Source organism: Stylophora pistillata, chromosome 9 (assembly GCF_964205215.1).
Source record: "Stylophora pistillata chromosome 9, jaStyPist1.2, whole genome shotgun sequence".
NCBI lineage: Eukaryota > Metazoa > Cnidaria > Anthozoa > Scleractinia > Pocilloporidae > Stylophora > Stylophora pistillata.
Window position 1 is genome coordinate 2,928,419 of NC_142527.1, and position 21,068 is coordinate 2,949,486.

Here is a 21,068-nt window from a genome sequence, read left to right on the forward strand (position 1 = left end):
CTAGCGCTAGGGTAACCCCAGCTGCCTTGTAAACGCTCTGCTGGGGATAACTCGCCTACCCGGGACAACTTTTTACTTGTTTCCAGGTAAGCATAGGTAAGTTGTCCCGGGTGGTAGGGTAACCCTACCTGTGAAATTTTGCTTGTAAACCCGGGCTATCTTTGACCCGCCTGCTCGGGTAACCCTAGCACAAGGGTTACCCTCCTTGCTTGTAAACAGGGCCTAAATGATGATTGGCCCATAAGTAAGGGATTTTTCCTCCCCTCCCCCACCCCATCGGTAAGCCACTTTGTTTCAATTTCTGGGTTCGAGTGGGAAACAAATTTCCGTTTTGGTGTAGACTGGGTTCCAGTCTCGAACAAAATGTCCGACGGTGAGCATCAAGAGGATGAATTACTTGCTTTAGCTTCAATTTACGACGAGAGAATCTTCAATCAGTCATCAGAGGAGAAGGGAGGCCAGTTTAATGTATTTCTGGAGTTGCCTAAACCTTTCAAACTGAATATTCAGTCTAGATATCTACCAAGATATTCTACAAGGAAGAAGTTAGAAGCTTCTGAGAATACTTCAAATGCAGCCCAAAATGCTAAGAACTACGAGATATTAGAAGCGGATTATCTTCCTCCGATAGTGTTGAATTTTAGATTTCCTGGCGATTACCCTTCCAAAAGCCCTCCACTTTTTACTTTATCATGCAAGTGGTTAACTGTCTTTCAGGTATTACATAATGAATTTTTTTTATTTGATTCGTCTCAGCTGGAAATATATTAAGATCGGGAGTAGGCTTCGTTGCTTAAGACGTTTCAGCGTATCTATAAACTTATTCGAATGTAGTGGTGCTCCTTAGATCGAGGTTATCACATCAGGGAAATAACTTAAACTGTGGCTGAAAAGTTTACCTGTCCAAAGACACGGAGAATTTGCCATGCACTGTCAAGTCTTGTTGACTCTGTTTTTAATTAGTTCCTTAAATGGAAGAGACACAAATGAGGAGGAAGGGCGTTCAAACTTGGATGATTCTTAAGGCAGCTTTTAATATGTTGGAAAAGTTGTAGATAATTGGGATTTCATTGTTTCTCAAAAAATCATGTATTTTGCTGACCTCGCAAAACTCCTAGCAGTAAACGTTTTTGAGTCAACCAGGATGGTGGAGAGGCACAGAGTGGGGGGAGAGGGGTGGAGGTCTGGGAAGGAAAGTGAATAAATTCTGGAATGCCTTGGTTGATTGGTGCAGTCACAGGTAATTGTTCAAGACGCACACAAAACTTCAGTTTTTGACTCATGACTTTGGTAGGTGTCAGGAATGATTTTAGTTTAATGCCTGGCATTCGTTCAGTTCTGATCATACAGCATTCCATTTGAAAAAAAGTAAAGAACAATGCCATTTAGAAATTTCCCGAAATCTCGCCCCCAACTGGGATACCGGAGAAACTTGAACATATTTTAGGAGGCAGGGGTTACTAATCTGATGTGATAATCAAAAGTGTGGTGAAATTTTGTAGCATTTCGATCTGCTCCTAGTTGGCTGGTTAGCTCAATTGGTAGAGCGCTGCACTAGTATCGCAGAGGTCAGTGGTTTGAAATGTGGTGAAATTTTATAGCATAACGATCTACACCTAGTTGGCTTGTTAGCTCAATTGGTAGAGTGCTGCACTAGTATCGCAGAGGTCAGTGGTTCGAATCCCGTACAGGCCTGATTTTTTTCAGGTCTGATTTTCGCTATTGCTTAAAATAGCGCTATCTGCTGCGAGGATCGTGCATCATACGTATTTTTAGTAATACTGATAACGATAATTTCTGTTTTTAGCTTTCCAAGCTGTGTAAGTGTCTTGATGACATGTGGGCTGAAGACAGTGGAGGAGAAGTAATCCTTTTCAGATGGACACAATTTCTTCTTGATGAAACACTGACGACATTAGATATTGAGAGTCCATTCACATTGAAGTACAAGAATGCCCATAGGAAGAACAAGAAACGAAGAGGAGATCCAAGGGCTTTCCAAGATGTTGCCTCCCATAATAAACTGGTTGATGCTATTTTAGAGTACAACCAACAAGAGAAGGAAAGAGTTTTTAGCAGCAGCTTTTTCGCATGTAATGTTTGTTTCAGCGAAAAGCCAGGATCACTTTGCATGGAATTCCATGACTGTGGGCATGTGTACTGTGTGGATTGCATTGCTGGCTACTTTAAGGTTCAGATTGAGGATGGGGCAGTAAAAGCACTGAACTGTCCTTCAGAGAAGTGCGAATCACAAGCTTTGCCTTCTCAAGTTAAGCAGCTTGTCAGTCCTGAGTTGTTTGCGAAGTATGACAGATTTTTGCTGCAGTACAGCCTTGATGGAATGGCAGATATAGTTTACTGTCCTCGACCCTCATGTCAGACTGCTGTCATGTTAGAAAGCGAATCATCCATGGGTGTCTGTCCGTCATGCTCCTTTGCTTTTTGTGCATTTTGCAAGCATACTTACCATGGGGTTTCACCCTGCGATATCAAGGGAAGTGATGCCCGAAGGCTTGCGGAAGAGTATTCTGCAGCTTCCAGAGAAGACAAAGAATTGTTAGAAAAACGTTATGGTAAACGACGGCTTCAGAAGTTGTTAGACGAAGTGGTCTCCGAAGAATGGCTTGATGCTAATGCAAAGCAATGCCCATGTTGCAAAGCAAGCATTCAAAAGATTGATGGCTGCAACAAAATGACTTGTCTAAAATGTCGGACTTACTTCTGTTGGCTGTGCATGGCAAACCTTCCACACAGTAATCCATACCAGCATTTCAACTCTCCAGGTAGTGGCTGTTTCAATAGGTTGTTTGAGGGTGTTGATGATGAGGATGATGATGAAGATGACGACTGGTGGTTATGAATTCAGAGACTAATTGTATTAATCAATGAATAGCCAGCAATCAGACTTTTATTCATAAACATTTCCCAGAAATTCTAAACCATTTGGAACTCTATTCCTAAATAAAACCTGGTTAGATTTTGCTCAAAATAAGATGAAGTAAATATGAAAATATGAATTTTTTTCCTTAGCTAGCTGTGGAACAAAGATATTTATTAATTGTCATTAAAATGTTAGATAAAAACTACAAACAGAGTTGAAAAAATGGTAGTTCTTCCTGCCAGACTTTGCCTGCATTTATTTCAGGTGCATGACAAGTTGCATGTAATAAAGACAAGTGTTTTGATATCTTGGAAATATTTTAATATCAAGATGCTATTCTGTTATCTTCGCTGTCATGTTCTGAGTGACCGATTATGTATTTATCTTATGGGAGAGGGAAGTCCCCATGGTCTGGTTACATAACTTGGACCATCTTTGAAAGCAGTAGACCCAGTGTTTTTGCTATGTTCAGTGAGCCGGAGATGCTAGTGTTTTGTGGTGCTGTCACTCTATGTGCTCTCTCTGTGAAAAGACTAAACAACAGCTACAAAGAAGTCTAAAATTTTGATGGTTGTATTTGTCTAAAGTTTACCATTCTTCAAATTTTACTAGTTCAATATGGGCTGTCTTTAGATGTTCAGATATAGAATTAGACTGTTTTGCTCCTAGTATGATATAACCTCTTGGGCTTATTCTGCTATTTTTTTTTAAGAACACACCTTCTGATAAAACCTTCCCCACTCTTCCCTAACATATTTAGTCCTGTTGTATTTAAAAGAAGATATTATGAAATTATATAGAACTTGTCTTTGGAATAAATTAAAAAAGAGAAAATTAAGAACTGGTAAACCAATAGATAGTTTGCAACCAATCTCAGGAGACGTAGGTAACAATGGTGAAAGGAACAAGTGCTGGTGGACGAACAAACGAAGCTAATGAGATATCTATTGTTTACGTCCACCAACATGGCGGCGATGACGTAACGTGCAAACCGTCTATTACGCCAATTAAACAAGAGTACCTTCCCTCTCCTCCCCCGCTTCATTCAATCATTAGCTGAGTTGTCCCGAGGCTCCTCTCGTCAGCAAACGTCACTGTGCGGGTGAACAGAATATTATGTAATCGAACACCGATCTCTCCGATCTCTTCTAAAATGCCGGCTAGAAAGTTAACGTTATACGCTAGTGTAGCTATAGGAGTAACTGGACTGTCAGTCTTAGGAATTGTTTTTAAAATTCGGCGAAAGAGATGTTCTGAGCTGCACACGTTTGGCTCGATGTTACGACAACATTTCGAATACTTCATATTTTCCCTCTTTGGGACGAGAATGATTCGAAAGTTGGAAAAAGATAGCATCAATTTTATCCAAGTACAAGAAGAAACTTTGTTTAAGATTCTCAAGAGTAACGCTGGTACAGAATATGGACATAAGTACAATTTTGGTGACATTCACGATAAGGTCAAATATGTTAGTCAACACCCGCTGACGAGATACAATCACTATGAATCTTACATAGGTAGGTAATGCTATCATAAAACTACAGAATTTGCAAGATCTGCGCGGAACACGATGGTGTATAGAACTTCTATGAGTACAATTATGATTAAATACAGCGATAACAGTTTTATTTTTTTCTATGATTGGTTACAGACTTGCTGTCTGACTGAATTGGTGAATGACTAATTGACTGAATGATTGATTGAGTAACTGTCTGACTGACTGACAGGCTGATTGTTTGATTAACTGCCTAAATGATTGACATAAGTGCTGCTTGACTCAATGACCCAATGACTGACTGACCAACAAACACACTGGCTGGTTGATTGAGTGACTAACTGGCTGACTGACAAACTGACCTGCTGGCTGACTGACTGACTGACTGACTGATTGACTGACGGACAGAGAAAAAGACACAAGGAGGAGCATGACTTAGAAGTATACCCACTTCCGTATTTACCCGTGTGTGATGCGCACTTTTTTTCTACAAAAATAACCATCAAAATTGTGGTGCATTTTATACACGGAATCCATTGTTGGTCACGCATGTCCTAATTTGCATACATTAAAACACAACCAAAAAAGTAACACATTTAAATCTTCGATTAAATAACTTATTTTCAATCAAAAATTATAGGTGCATAGTAAGTTTTCACTCTAAAATCAAGAGGAAAGATAAAAATCACTAAATATTTCTGCAAGTGTGTAAACAGACACATGGATCAGATTTTAAAGTGAATAAGCAAATTTGGCCACATGTGGAGAGATCTCATGTTACACAGGATTTTTCAATGAGAAGCAAGAAGAAAGTGAGCAAGAAATATTTCAGGACAAAAGCTCTATTTAAAGCAGTTGATTTGCTGTTATGAGCGAAAAATGTGCGAATTTCTTACATGTACAAAGTGCATGCAGTGGAATTCATCATGGTTATAATTATTGTTGTTTACTTGACTTTACGGCCAGAAAATTGCACAGCGTTAGTTTGAAAATTCTAAAAATACCACAATATGACGCAAAATCTTCAATACTTTTCGGACGTATTGCTGCTCAATCATAATTAATATGGGGCCATGGAATTGTCAAATTATCTAGGCCTCACTTGAAGTCCTGAAGTTTGATTTCAATAATGTCATAAATAACTAAGTAGCAAAAGATATTGATGTTAACGATATAGTAAATTTCTTATTCTTGTTGTCTTAATAAATAATTGTACAAATATTTAACTTGTATTTTTTGCCATGAAAATTTTTTTTTCTGATAAATTAGGTTAAAAACAAGAGTGCGCATTATACATGGGCGCATCTTATACACGGGCAAATATGGTACCTGTCCTCACTAGAATTCATCTTTTCCATGCATGTTAGAACCATTGTAGTCTTAATTAGACATTTCATCAAAATGTGAAATTATGTATCTTACACTTACAGAAAAGATCTGTCAGGGTGAGAAGAACGTTCTTACTGCAAAGGAGCCTTACCAGCTGGGTGTTACTTCTGGAACCTCAGGAAAAAGTAGTCTACTTCCAACTACAAATGACATCCCTCGCATCTTTTTCACCAATGGTGTACTTGTTGGCATAAATACCATGTTTGAGGCTTATCCTGGGGTAAGAAACCAATCAGATCCTTGGGGTAAGAAACAAATCATTCCCATAGGAGAAGAAAAAAAAATCTCTGGTATAGGAAACTAATCAAATCCCTAGGATAAGAAACAAAACAAATCTCTGGGATTGAAAACAATTCAGATCCCAGGGGTAGGAAACAAATCAAATCCCCAGGATAAGAAACAAAGCAAATCTCTGGGGTTGGAAACAATTCAGATCCCTGGGGTAGGAAACAAATCAAATCCCCCACATTAAGAAACAAATCAAATCCCTGGGGCAAGAAACAAATCAAATCCCTTAGTTAGGAAACAAATCAAATCACTGGGGTTAGAAATGAATCAAATCCTAGGGACAACAAACAAATCAAATCCTTGACAGTGTTTTCTCAACTTCTTTAATGCATACATGCTTGTTACAAAAGTAACATGCTATCTAACATGCTATCTAACATGCTTCTTCTCTGAAATTTTCTCCAAACAGTCCTACCAGCTGCAGAAAAACTTGAAGTTCTTTTATTCACCAAAGTGGCGCTACACATCCTCTGGCCTGCCCATTGGTCCAAATTCCTCATCACCCAGCAACTCACAGCGAATCCTCCATCTTTATACCACTCCAAAAGCAGGTTATGACATCATAACAGAACCAGAAGCCTTGTACATTCACTTACTGTTTGCTTTAAAGGATCGAAATCTAGGCATTTTGGAGGCAAATTTTTCCCAGCTGGTGTATTCCGGGCTCCTTGCACTTGAAGCTCAGTGGAAGTCACTAGTGGAGGATGTTGAACTTGGGAGGGTGAACCCAAATTTGAACATTAAAGAAGATGTCAGAAGGTAATTATTACCGGGTGGGAGACTGGGTGCTAAGAGGTGAGCACACTGGATTCAGGGTCAAGAAGTATAGGCTCTAGACTACACCAAGTCACTGTATTGTGTTTATGAGCAAGACACTTTACCCTAAAAAGTGTGTCTCTTCATTCAGGAACAAAAAGGGGTTCTAGCAAACTGCCAGGGAGACTTGACAAAATGCTTGTTGGGGGGGAGGCCTGACAAAATGCTTGTTGGGGGGGGGAGAGGGAGATGCTGAAAGCTGCTCGAAAACCTGTGGTTCGAATTCTTACTGCGTGAATTTTTGAAGTTGATCGTTTGACCTCATTTTGTTCTGCACATCTAGGTGTCTTATAATCTTCCGTCTTTTCCATATTTTGTTCTTCCAAGTAAACTAGATAGCCTCCTCAAGCCTGATAATGAACGAGCTGACGAACTGGAGAGAGAATTTACCAAAGGGTTCGACGGAATTGTCAAGAGAATATGGCCACATATTAACTTAGTCCTCGCTTGTTCCACAGGTATACTAATTTATGACGGAGATCTAATTTCTCTTTACGAAACTTTTAATTTTCAAGTGGACAGGTGCAAAGGATTATGGTTATGATTAGCGTTTTTCTTGACTCCTTCCCTCAGGTGAATTGAAAACCCGTTATAACGGAATCCGTTCTAACGAAAAACGCGCTTTATCTATTACTGCTAGTCAATTTCTGATTTAGTGCTGAGAGTAATCTGGGATGGGCTCGATTTCCGCCGCTCTCTCGGGTCCAGTCTTTTTCTTTCCTCCCCGAGAATAGAGGAGAGGAGCGCGGGCTCCGGTTCGACGGACCACAGGACATGTATACTAGAGTTTAATCGCCAGAAAATTATTAGATGTTTTATTTTAACTACTTTGATACTTAGCCAAAAACCTCTATTTTCATTCTTCTAAGGTTCATCAGAGCTGTATGCCAGCAAACTAAAGGAAAAATATCTGGGTGATGTGCCAATTTACTCGCCGTTTTATGGATCGACTGAAGGTCTGATCGGAGTTAATCTGTGGCCACAAGAAACGACCCCAGTTTACATGCTGGTGCCTCGTGCAATGTTCTTTGAGTTCATTCCAGTGGAAGAAAGCAGTGAAGAACAGCCGAAAGTAAGAGGAATTTAACGCGCAGCACTCTGAAAAAACTCAAAGCATCTTTTCAATCACGTGTTGATACTAATCCAAGATCCCATTGGTTTACTTCGCTGTGCGCTGTTATTGGTCCAGAAAACTCGCGCCACTCTCTCAACCAATCAGATGCGCGTTTTACTGCACCCCAAGCAGTTCGCAAATTTTGACCTTGCCTCTTCGTTGGCCCTGTGGGATATATTTTCTTTGTTTTGATTGGCTGCTGTCAAAACTGTTCTTTTCTTTTTTAATAACGACACTTACACGTTATGTACTTTAAGAATTGTCACGACAAAAAGTGGAAGAACTTATACTTTGGTCTTTTGCCTGCGACCGTTTTTACATTGGAGCAAAATAATTTCCTCATGATTTAAACATGATCGTTTTAGAAATTGGTTTTTTTTATACAGCTTTTAATAGATTCGTTTGAGGGAAGGCTAACTTAATATTTTGAAGTTAGGAAATTAAATGTAGGGGGAAGTCTGGTTGAAATTTTGAGTTGAATTATTAAGGGAAGTCAAGTGGACTGATAGTTAGCGCGCTGGACGGAGAAGTCTGGGATCGAGTCCAGATCAGAGGTGCTTTTGCGTTCGACCAAAATTTTCAGCGCAATCGAGTAATATTCGAGTAACACTTGTCTCTGTAGTGAATTTTTTCTCTTACGGTGGACAGGTAAAAATAATTCATACTGAAGTATCATGTGTTTGAGTCAAAACTGTTCTAATATGACGACTTAAATTTCTGTTCTACAGACGCTGTTTGGTGAAAACATCGAAGTTGGAAAACTCTACGAGTTAGTGGTGACAAATCCTAGCGGACTGTACCGATACAGAATCGGAGATGTAGTCAAGGTTGCTCGTTTTCATAACAGTTGCCCTGTAGTAGAATTCCAGTATCGTCAAGGGCAAATACTTAATGTTCGGGCTGAAAAAACGTCTGAGCGCGTTTTCTACGACGCACTGACGGCTGCGCTTGGCAAGGAAGGACAGCGGCTTCAGATGGTGGATTACACTTGCACGGAAAGCGTTATGCTTAGCACACAGAGTTACGTGATTAGCGAAAACGTAAAAAGTGTGGCGCCATTTTATGCTGTGTTTATAGAGTGGAATGACAGGGAACAGAAGGAAGATGATATAAAAGGTGTTGAACAGAAGGTATGTTAGTGAAGCGGTTGACAAAAACCTCCTCCTTATTAACCATGAACTCTCTTGCGCTACGCTATCAGTTTCGCGTTGAGAAGGTACCTAAGCTAGTACACCATCATCATTATCATAATCACTTCGTGACCACACCCTCTCTCACTTGTCAACCTTTTACACCATAACATCAGCAAGCATATTCTCCATACTGTTCTCTTTACATTTCCTAAGATGCTGACGAGGAGAATTTGTTTAGCAATTAAGAGCTTCTGTTTGATTTCCTTTATTCTGGCGACATTGATGTGTGATTTAACGGTGGGTATTATAAGGGGAAGTTAGTAGCCAGTCATTTTTTGTGGGTTAAAGGGTGAAACGGTTTAATTTTTTTTTATCGGAAGTCATCCATTGAGTGCGTGCCGGTTAACAGGGAAATGATTCGATTTTCCATAATTTTTGTCATAAGAAATTTTGTCCGCAAGAGTTGGACGAGGTTAAGCAAGTTATCGTGACCTGGTAAATCGCACAAGTATGCGATAACTAAGTTTGATGACTGATATATCATTCGATCACCGAGTTTTTTGTTGTTGTTGTTGTTTTTTACTTTTAGTTCCTTTTCCAGCAACTTGGTGCTTTTTTAACATTTTCGTGCCTGTTCTGCATTATTTGTTCACTTTAGCTGTTGTTCCTTTCCCCTAACTAGAATTTTCTTCTTGTGTTTTCCACATCTTAGATCGACGAGGCGTTATGTAGATTCAGTCCCGTTTACGAGTCGTTCAGGCGCAAGGGAAGCATATCTTGCTTAAAACTCTTCGCAGTAAGAGAAGGAACTTTTTGCGAACTGCGACAATATCTGCTCCGCAACAATCCTGCAGCGGCTAATCAGATCAAAATACCGCGGGTTGTGAAGACGAAAGAGGCGCTCGATATCTTGTTGAGAAATACGACAACGTAAAAGGCGTTGTGTTACAATATTTTGAGTCGTTTGGAACGGCGTTCAGAATTACCTTGAACATGAAGGGAAAGTCAAGATATTAATTTGGTAGGGAAGAATAACTCCAAAAGGGAAAGAAAATACGAAAGGAAAAGAAGGATTTGCAAGGATAGAGAAGATTTACACGGATTGCTAATTTGCAAACAGCTACATAATTCTTGTAGTATCTGTTATCCAAATGCATCTAACCAAACGACCGTGCAGTCGCCACTGCAACTGAGCTTTTTACCTCATTTGAGTATCAAAAAGGGAAAAATGAGAGTCCGTGACTTGCAATAACATTTGTGGGGTATATGCTATATTTTTACTGCCTGTATGGTGGATTTAAAATATGTTAATTATATCTTTATTGTTCGTCAAGCTGGTTTTAAATGCGATTCCTAGTTAAGAAGAACGATTTAAGTGAACTCGAAATTCCTGTTCAGCCGTTAGCTCATTTTAACTCATCATTTACTAAAGGTGTTAAAGATTTAATCCATAAATTGCTCTTGAAAAAAGCGGGATGTATAAAGAGAGATTTTGCCAAAGACAGCGTTGAATTTAAACAGGCCGTCGTCCTTTACCGTTAGCAAAAATGCGTCCTGCGAAATTGACCAATGACAACGCGCGTAGTAACTGCGAGATGTAAAAAGTGATTTTAATCCTAACACTTCGTAAACTCGGTGACGCGAGTACATTTAGGATCTTAAATACGAATTTTACGCTTTCATGATTTTAATCCTGACACAAATTTCTTAATGGACTGAAACGGTAATTTCACCTTCACATAAACCTACATTCGAAAGCTTTGAAAGCATATTTTGATTTATTTATGTCGCCATTTAGATAATAGATAAAACTCATTTCGCCTCTGCAGTCGTTGTTCTTTTAAAGATCATCGCTAAATCATTGCAGTGGACTCAGTTTCATTAAAGGCTGGATGCCTCTAGGCGTGATCTAAGTACATGTAAACTTGTTTGCTCAGTGCTTGTAAAATTAGCTCCTTCTTCACTTCCTCATTCTTCAGCTGCCCACGAGTCGTTAAATCATTTCCATCAGTCTAGAAGCGTCTTTAGTCAAAATTTGGAGAATTATTGACCAAACAAGGGAATGTTATGTAGCATTTTTTAAAAACGGTCTTAGTTTCAAATCTCCCAAAATACTCCGAGAGAACTATCAACCAGCAGTTGCTGGTGAAGTCTTGTAACCCCTTTTTTTCATTATCTTTTTAATTTCGTCGTTACTGAGCGACCATCGGCTTACGAACAGGTGCTCGTTCTCGTGTCCAATCTCAAAGTTGTCCTTCTCAAACGGCATCCACGTTTTATTTGTTTCGCCACGATTCAAAACATTCTGAGTTTGAAATAGCTCGTAGACCTTTACGGTCGCAATTAAGACTTTAATTTTTTCCGTATTACCAAAACGGATATGTCGGTTAAACTTAGCCAACGAGTAATTTCTTCCTTTTCCGGAAAAATATTCCAAAGACTTCAACGATTTTTCTCATAACCCGAGTTTCCATTCCGATATAGCTTATCTACAGTTTTTTGTTTTCTTCTATCTTCAACTGTTTCGCAGGTATATCGTTACAGAAACAATCTGTCTGAAAATTGAGCTGGAAAAAGGAATAAAATTAAAATGGTCCGGTAAATGACAGTCATAACAGGTTACAATCCTGTTTGCGACCGATAATTACCTGAACATGACGTAAGAGCCTTTAAAAATCCTTTTTTCGGGGGATTTTGCGTGGTGATAGAATATGGTACTTGAGAAATAATTCAGTGGCCTGTTTATGTCAAATTCCTCACGTGCCTGGGCGGTTTTTTTTTCCAATTTGCGGCCTTTCTGACACCTCCGACGCCCACCTTGGTATTTGCCCTAGTCCAGACCGTTATCTTTTAGGGCATATTTATTGTACCTCTCAAACAGACCCAGCCCAGAATTTTGCGTCAAAGACTCACGAATCGATTGGCTTTCATAAATGATAACTAACATAACAACTGGAGCTAGCAAAGCCATCGAATCCCTCTTCTTCGTGGTTAATGTGTCAAGTCTGTTGCTTGGTCTTCGTAGTTCATGAAACCTAGCAAAAGTGGTGGAAAATATGTTAAGCTCGACAGCCTCCAAAAGTTATGTCAAAATCTGCATATTAAAATACCTAGTTGAAGGATATCTTGTTTTTATAACCTGTGTTCTGTTGGAGAGCATCACATCCCATGTTAAAGTAAAAACTGTAGACGAAAACTACTTTTGATAAACCTTCTGTGAGGCTAAAAACCCAACCTAAACTCCGGTCAATGGTACTCCCTGGTTGTGGTTAATTAAGCCTCCCCCTTGTTTTTGTTGTAAGCCTTCTCACGTGTAAGGGTGGTTCATGCGTTCAACTTCACGTGTACCGGTTTTCTCACGCGTATCTTAACTACCGGTTCACTTTACGATAGTAACAATAATAATAATGCATTTAGCGCCATAAAAATCTCTCAGACTGTGATAATGACTGCATATTAGACGAAACTGAGCGAAACCTTAGTATTTAGGAAGAGATCATTGTAGGGGGCACGAGCCCATTTTATTTTAATTTAACAGGCCATTCTGCCGTTCATGTTTTCTGTTCCCCAGCCTCCGCCCAATCTTATGCGTTTTTAAAGTTTCTGTTTGCGTCTCGAACGAAACAAAGCAAACCATTTTCTCTCAGATTGGCGTTTACGTTTTTGCTCTCAACTGTCGATCGCACAGTGTTTCCATTTGAAAAAGCATAACTATTGATGCATTTTCGACCATCGTGCACACTACGACCCCAAAAGCGAAGAGTGGAAATGACGGCATGTGGCGCATTTTTTGTAAACGTTTTAAAACGTTCTGAAAACTTCCATTTTCTACGTCCAGACCAGAAAAGGAGCTCTCCATGTACTCCACTTTTTAAACTGCTCTCGGAAGTCTGCGCCTTTTCATCAGCGTTTTCGAGAGTGTGGAGGATAGGCAAAAACGCATGAAAAAGAAACGTTTTCGCATGAAAACATGTAAGTGTGTAAAGAAAATAAATTAAAATCAAAATCTTCTTATTTTGCTGATGTCAGAATAAGACACCAGTTTGGTCTCTAATCCGGGCATGAAATGTAAAATTCGAGAGAAAAAATTTTCCTGATTGAGACATCTCGTAATTTTTAAAACTCCAGACAGAAACCATTATCGTTATTCCTTGCTTTGATATAACCCTATATAACTCTCAAGATGTGATTATAAATTCTGCCCTCTAACTGCTACACATTTCCTTGTTAATTAATTTCGAGAGTTTTCTCGACAACTTGAACAACTGCTATCTGATACGTTTGAGTTTTCTCATTACCTGTCTGCTGGGTAATGTAGGGTTATTATGAGGAGAAGGTACATGGTATACCAGTAGCTTCTGGGAATTAAAGGGCTAAAATCCAAACCCTAATCAGCAACACTTCCTCAACACAAGTAAGCTTCCCCCTTTCCCACCCCTGTTTGTCATCATTATTCGCATTACCACGTGAAAGCGGGATGCATGTGCGCGACTTCACGTTTAAGTTACACTCACGCGTATCACAACTGCCAGTTCGCCTTAGGATAATAGGGCGTTTAGCTCCCTAAAACATCTCTCAGATTGTTATAATGACTGTATATTAAGCGCAACTGAGTAAACAAAGACAAAACAGTTAGGAAGTAGCAAGGCGTATTAGTATATGCCAATCGTCTAAATAGTACTTTTCGCGGACGCTGATTGGCTAGTTCGGAAGTGATTACCAAGTACTATTCACCGCAGCGTTCTTTGGTTTTAAGTATTGCCGTGTGGTTTTCGCTTTTTTTTTTTTTTTTTTCAATTTTAACACAGATATAATGTGAATACCAAGCTGAGTTGCAATCTATTACCACCGCTAGGGTTCTTGTTTAGTTTCAGTTCCCGGTGGCTTTGGTTTTTGATGATAGCAATTTTTAAGACTCGTTATTTTTTTCTTCTGTTTGGTTATCATGCTCCAGTGTTAACTCATTTTGTAAAATAGCACTAAGGATATGGTTCGATAGTTCTCACCGCAATAGCGCTTTGAATTCCATGTATGATCAATTTCCTTGTATTCACATTGCTACTTGAGAATCGTTCATGTGAAAAGAAAGCTAAAATGCATTTCTGTTTTTTTATTTTCTGAAGGAATCTCTAGCGATAGTAAATGATAGAGCTTCCAGGCATAGTGTATTTTTCCGATCTAGGTGAAGGCAAATAATTGGTATGCACAAAGATAGTCTTGAATTAGAGTATTTGAAAAAAAAAAAAAAAAAAACTCTTAAGGAAAATAAGACGAGCCACCTTTGTCTTTGACGGTCATAAATTTAAAACGTTAAAAGCTTTCCCTACCGCACGTTCAAAATTCATGGTGCGGTTTTTAATGAAAACATTAAAAAAAAAAAGAGAGAAACAAAAAAAAGAAAGAAAGACTGCTTCCCTCCCCATTTTATAAAGGATAGTTGTTGGTCGTAGATTACCCTCTTACCCTCCGGCAGCATTTTGTCAAATTTCCCCGAATACACTGCGGTATTCATTTACTTTCCAGGGAGCACTGTTAGATCGACCCTGGCCTTGACTCGAACCAGGCTACGCGCCAACTATCAGACAATTGTGTTCTACACACGTTTGCATGCAAACCAAAGCTCATTCTCTAACGTGGACGAATACAAAACCAGATAAAATGCAAACTCTGATCGAACATTAATATTATCGTGTTATTTGATGGCTTTTCTTTTTGACAATTGTAACCCAGTAAGCCATGACTTCCGCAATGTTATTTTTGCCATTATGTTGTTTACGTTTTGGATTTCCTATTTTCTGTAGAGTCTTCCTTTTTTTTCAAGCTAATTTGAATATTTTTAGTTCCTGTTTTACGCCGCAGTTTGTGATGGTAACACGCGTGGGAAATAGTATAGATCATTCAATACGTTTTGTATCAAGTCGATTTTCTAAATGTCCAGTTCTATTTCTGATTTATTTTTTAATAAAAGTAATTAAATAATGATAGCAAATTTTTGAGAAGAGGACAAAACCTTTACATTACTTTGGTCGGGTACAAAGTCCAACGCAGCTCTCGTGTGCTCTCGAGAAATAATTAGCTATTTGGCAGGAGGAGAGACGGAGCGTGTCTGTGATAGCCTAGAAAGAGGAACTAGATTCGACGTTTTCGATTTCCTTTTGTTTTCTTTTCGCTTCGTGATTTAAAGGAAAAAAAAAACCTTTTTTTCGTAATCCGAAAGTCAGTGAAATTACTTGAAATACTTGAGTATCACGTTTTCATTTGTACTTCTCGTTTTTATTTCATTATTATTATTTTCTTTTTTCTGCTCTGTAATTATCTATTTACAATACAAACTCTTTTAATCCCAAACAACGGTTGTCGCTACCAATTTTTAATGGATTCTTGTAATTTACCAAGCACGGGAGGTACAATAAAATCACGCCACTGCTGGCAGGAGTTGTATAATTTGTTATCTTATCAATATGCTTGAAAAACCCGCAAAAATACGATTTCTGTGATGGTTAACCTGCAATAAATTTGGGAGACTTTTTATTTGTTTGAAACGTCTCAACACTTCTTTTGCATGTAATCTTAAAAAGTTAAATGTGCTTTATTACATTTTGACGAGTTTCACTTTGCAGACGTAAGTAGATATGCGTCGGAAAATTAAAGGAATGAATCAGGTTCGTTTATAAAGTAAGCCATTAAAAAAAATTGTGGCTTTCGTCTGTTATATGTTATGTGATGAACAAAGCGTGACAGCTAGAAAATTTTTTCAAAGCTTTTCCAGCATTCCGATGAAGAGATTTTCTTTCAAATATTTGAGATTTCTGTCAATCATACAGTAAAATGTCTTGGTGGCCTTGATTACATTTCAAGTCAGTGGAATTGTGAGCTTGTGGCAGTTTCCGGCAGTGACACTAGAAGTGTGTTGCAGTTATAGCGGATGAAAACGATTATCTAACAAGTTCAGAATTTCACTGCCTTTGCCTCAGAGAAAGGCAAACATGATACTGGTCAGCTGATGCTGGGTGAAAAGTTTTGATCGTGCAGCCGGGACTTCAGTTTTGCACATGATTAGCTAAGGAACTGGCACGAGTTTTCTGGACCAATCACAGAGAGAAATAAAACAAAACTAATGCAATCTTGGAGAACTTCCGATACTCTGTTTTAAATCGCTGGAATTACGAGTTTGTAACAAAACTGCAATAGCAGCAGATAAAGACAATGAAGCCTTATCTTGGAACCCCAACGGCCTACCAATACGGGATTTCCATTTGACTATAGCAGTCTACTGACAATTTTTGTTTCAAATCAATTAAAAAAAAAACCTCGCTCAAATCTAAAGATTTTAGGAATGAAAACTTAATAATCATAAAATCTCGTCTGTGGCAAAAGTAAAGCGTAAATTTCAAGGAATGCTATAGAATAGAAAAGAGGTGTAAAGAAATTAGTTTATTCTGCTACGACAACACCCAAACCTTACAATGAAACAATTTTAACTGGTCAGAAAAAAAGAACAATTCACTAACAATAAACTAATTAAAACAAGATACCTTTTTCCTTCACCATTTCGTTACAAAAAATAGCAAATTCGCTTTAAAATAACTTCTGTTCTCACGTTGCCATTTGTAAGTTCACGTTTTTCGGAGAACACATTAATTGCGCTTCAGTTGTTTTTTTTACTTTTCACGTTATTAATCTTTGTCAACATGTACACCTTTTTTAATGGGTTTAAATCGTTTACCGAGCACTGTACTCGCGAAATCGAACAGTTAGACACCTGAATTGTTGTCTGCGAGGGTTCCAATGCAATTAAATCTCTTAGAATGTCTGAGTTCTCTGCTCGAAAGAGCTTTATTGTTTATTCTCTACAATCGATATTCTCAATCAGAATTAAACGCACAATTTAATGTGAATTGAGCAAACAAGAGCGAATTATTCTAAGCCTAATGTATCATCGGGGGATATCCCTTAATCCATTACTTGAGTTACAGTAAAAACTTTCTTCGTCGATTTAAAACGTCCAGACGGTGCCTCTCTGGTGTGAATATTAATCACTCTGTGTTTCTTCATGGAAAGCATTTTCAATATGGTTTTCCTTAATTTTCTGTTCAGCAATCCGTACAGTATGGGATTCAAAACAGAGCTGAGATGAGCACAGAATGTTGATGCCATCCAAATTACGCGCGAAAAATCGACGTTTGCTAAATTCGTGTTTTTTAGTATGCCTTGAGGTAACCAGCATAGCGTGTAGAAGCTGGTCACAACGAGAATTTTTCTCGCAATGTAGAAATCTTCGTTCCTTATAACTTGCCTGCTTCGCTTCCTAGTCGGACTTGATTTCCAAGCCTTTTTGTATCCTTCCTGATTTTCACTGCCCTCTTGAAAAGTACTGCTGTGAAACGAAAGAGAAACTTGTTTCCGATGGGTTCGTACCAATTTGAAAATCGCAGAGTTAAAGAACACCGTTGCGAAGAAAGTAATGTTCCCAAATACAACTGTTATGATGGACTGAAGTGTCGAGCTCCTGTTTGAAACAACACAGACAGCTTCCTTGCCGTGAAATGTCATTTTCTCCTGGGTCAGTAAAAACGAGAGGGCGAGAAGGGTCGAAAATATCCAGATAGATATCAGATACAGGCGTGTTAAGCGTTTTGAAAATACCTTAGTGTATTTTTTGTAATGAACAATGACAAAATAACGATTTAAACTGATTAAGGTTATGCTAAGATGCGAAGTGGTGAATAAAAATGAGTTTAAAATCGCTTGGTAATCACAAGCTTCTTTTCCTAGACGCCAAGATCCCTGGATTAGAACAGAGGCTAGCAATGGGTGTGTAGTTAATGCGGCAAGAATGTCCACAATCGATAAATTCACCACTAGCAAATTTGGAATAGTCTGTAAGACCTTGTTTTTACGAAAGGCTGCGATTATCATTCCGTTCCCAACCACTGAAAAGATCGTGATTAAAACAGCAATGGTTGATTCCAAGGCGATTGTGGCGTCTGATCGACTAGATAAATTGTATACGTTCGCGTTTTTTTCCATCTTAGGTCCAAGTTGTCTTCTTCGCTTGGGAAGAGATTTAAACTCGCGAAGGAACAATCGACATTTCAGCCCTCCACCGAGCGATAGTTCTTGATATTTCACACATCCTTCCTTCTCTTCGTTCCGTTCACGCTTGTTACGGTGAAAAACAGCTGAAGACACCTTGCCTTTCTTCGTTATATACACATCGACACAACTGTTTGGTGATAAATTATACACACAATCGCTTATTCGTGAATTTCAGTCAAGTGGCTACCTGCTCAATTGTGGGAAATTGCACTGCTGTTGTAAACTACTTAGCGGTTAAATTCAAGAAAAGGTGGAAGTTTTAAATTGCTTCCTGTCTAAATTTTAAATGGCGATCGTAAATGGATTGCTGTATTTAGTGTAAAGTATACCAGCACAAAATTGTAATCATAAAAAGCCGTATCTTCAGTTAAACAAAACATAAAATTATGCGGAAGGTAAAAGGGGAAACCGTCAGTTTTTTCTTAAACAACTCATCCAGGGAATAACAACGAGTCTTGCTAATATAATTTTATATATAAAAAAAGACATATTATGTTCGATAACGTTTTATTTCTAATACTCCGATTAAGAAAAATAGAGTGTGGTGTGTGCTTCGCCGAATATATGTTGCAAGTGAAAGAGAAATCTTGAATGTTTTAATTTACCTTTGAAAGAGCCATAAACAAGATTAATTGCGCATTAACGCCTTCAGTTTGAAAATATTGGATTTACGACCGGGCGCAGGTGAAGTCTGTTCCCAACGCATGAGAGTATATGTTGCAAACACGTCTTCGAAAATCACCTCACGTGCAAAACTCTATTTTTTGAGATAAACGCAGTCACATATAAGGTCGGAAGATGAAATTTTAACCGCGTTTAATTGAAAAATATCGGTTAAAAACTGAAAACTGAGGGAAATGTGTTGTGGATTGAAGGCCAGCAAGACTGGTAGGCGGGGATTAGTTTTAAACCCTAGAGCTTTGACTAAATTGCATAAATTCTGTCGCCTGATTCAAATGTTTTGTCGCGTGACGCTCTTCTTCAATTTATTCCCTTCTTGGATAACGATCTGAATGTTATTTATAGGTTTTGGAGGATTCTGAATATAAATAACCACAGCCTCTTTATGTGGGGTAAATTTTAAGGAAGACTGTACCGAATTGATATATTGTCATTGAACGCTATAAATCAAACTCGACTGGCTTCACAGAGAATTACATAATTCTGCACGTGAGTCAACTCAAGTGAAACCATTTTAACGACATGTCGCCGCAATATCTTAGCGATGAAATGCACTTTACTGTAAAAAAGAAAAGAACCACAATGATAACATGAAAAAAAAAAACCGAAATGAATAATAACAAACACACATTTATTATTTTCGTAACTTATGGTGTCCTAAAATTCCAGTTGGACAGAGGAAACTATACATTCGAAATACATATTTGTCAAGAGCAATAAAAAAGTTCCTTTCATTTCTCACTAGAAAAAGATCGGCACGCTGCCGGAGAGCTTACGGTTATCAAACAACCAAAAAAATCAAATCAAATGAAACTGTGAAGACAAAAAAGCATGTTCATATGCGTTATTTTTAAAATGATCAGCGTAAATGTTTTGAATGTTCTAAAAATTACTACAAGTAAATTATAGGCTAGATATGAGGCATATGTAACAGAAATAACTTCTTTTTCATTTTCTGTGAATTGACTCAGAAGGTAAATATTTGCAATTTTCATGGTCGAGATAGGTCACGGGGTTAGCCATTGCATGTAACCTTTGATATGGCTGACCTAATTGAAATTCAGTTAAAATGTCACACAAATCCCTTGAATATATTAGTATTTCAGTGAGTAATAAGGAAATTGCGTTGGGTTGCATTCCTGAAGGATAGGAGGTTGTAAATAGTCGCAATCTCTAACATCCTAGAAGTCTTAGATGATCATGGGAGGGTCGATAGCCACGTGGCTAGTTAGTACATTGCACGCTTTTGACAAAGCGCACGTGCGGCGAGGGTGGACTGCACGCCTGAGAGCCTGCTGAGATCAATAAACATTGCGTAAAGATTTTTGTCAAGTTAAGGCGAGAAAGAATATGGGCAACTGTGAAATTGTTTTTTTTTTTGTTTTTTGTTTTTTCAATCAGAGAATCAATCGTTCATCTGCAAGCAATTTAGCAGTACATCTGCGTTGTTAATTTTCATTTTGTTTTGGTACAGAATTGAAAGAGGTTGCGTTATGGTTTTTAGAACAGTTACGTAATTCGATAACTCTCTCACAACCTCTTACGTAATCAGACTTTCAGATCGAGAATCAGATAAAAATTTTACTAAAATACCTCGAATTATTCAGGCAAAACGAAATAAACTCGTGAAATTGCTGCTAGGTTTGTAGAAGAACTCCAGGCAGCAAAAGCCTGTTCATGGCTTATACACGAGCCCGTTCACGTGCGAAACTAGAAAGAAGGCGTGAAAAACTGAAAAAGGGGGGCTGTGAATTTACGTGGGCAAGTTTAGTATGAAGTGAAAAATTGTGAAATACTTGTTAATAAAGATGCAATTTGAATATTGTTACAATATATTTAAACCAGAATTCGAATTCTTGGTTAAATCCTCAGCAAACGCAACATCGGAGAAGGCTTTATGATTGCGGGACCAAAGTTAGGCTTTTTAGTTTTGAAGGTTTCGGTAATGCTCGTTAACCTTTTCATTTAACGGTATTTGAAGTCCTTTACAGGTAAGTTTTATTTTTGTTTTTTTTTTTTTTACGCTCTTTTTAATCATATCGATGAATCTGAATGCAGTTGTTCTTAAACTAAAAGGCAAGAAAATTTCGGTTCGATGGAAATGAGCGCACTAGTAGTGATACACACTGCCGGATGGTTTGCGTAACTACATATGTATGTCCCCCTAAATTT

At 38.3% G+C, this 21,068-nt stretch overlaps 3 protein-coding genes across 3 annotated transcripts; 2 read left to right on the forward strand and 1 right to left on the reverse strand.

Annotated features, from left to right (window-relative positions):
- Positions 1 to 311: 311 nt before the first annotated feature.
- On the forward strand, positions 312 to 3,187 carry LOC111328231 (E3 ubiquitin-protein ligase RNF14). The gene is made up of 2 exons (XM_022932629.2): positions 312 to 717; positions 1,808 to 3,187. Exons 1-2 carry the CDS (start codon positions 364 to 366, stop codon positions 2,858 to 2,860), a joined length of 1,407 nt encoding a protein of 468 aa, XP_022788364.1. The 5' UTR covers positions 312 to 363; the 3' UTR covers positions 2,861 to 3,187.
- Positions 3,188 to 3,963: 776 nt separating this feature from the next.
- On the forward strand, positions 3,964 to 11,040 carry LOC111327173 (uncharacterized). The gene is made up of 7 exons (XM_022931293.2): positions 3,964 to 4,398; positions 5,807 to 5,985; positions 6,463 to 6,812; positions 7,197 to 7,327; positions 7,739 to 7,941; positions 8,712 to 9,113; positions 9,829 to 11,040. Exons 1-7 carry the CDS (start codon positions 4,035 to 4,037, stop codon positions 10,048 to 10,050), a joined length of 1,851 nt encoding a protein of 616 aa, XP_022787028.2. The 5' UTR covers positions 3,964 to 4,034; the 3' UTR covers positions 10,051 to 11,040.
- Positions 11,041 to 16,535: 5,495 nt separating this feature from the next.
- LOC148722795 (melatonin receptor type 1A-like) lies at positions 16,536 to 18,405 on the reverse strand. The gene has a single exon (XM_088732343.1). It carries the CDS (start codon positions 18,144 to 18,146, stop codon positions 17,070 to 17,072), a length of 1,077 nt encoding a protein of 358 aa, XP_088588469.1. The 5' UTR covers positions 18,147 to 18,405; the 3' UTR covers positions 16,536 to 17,069.
- Positions 18,406 to 21,068: the final 2,663 nt, after the last annotated feature.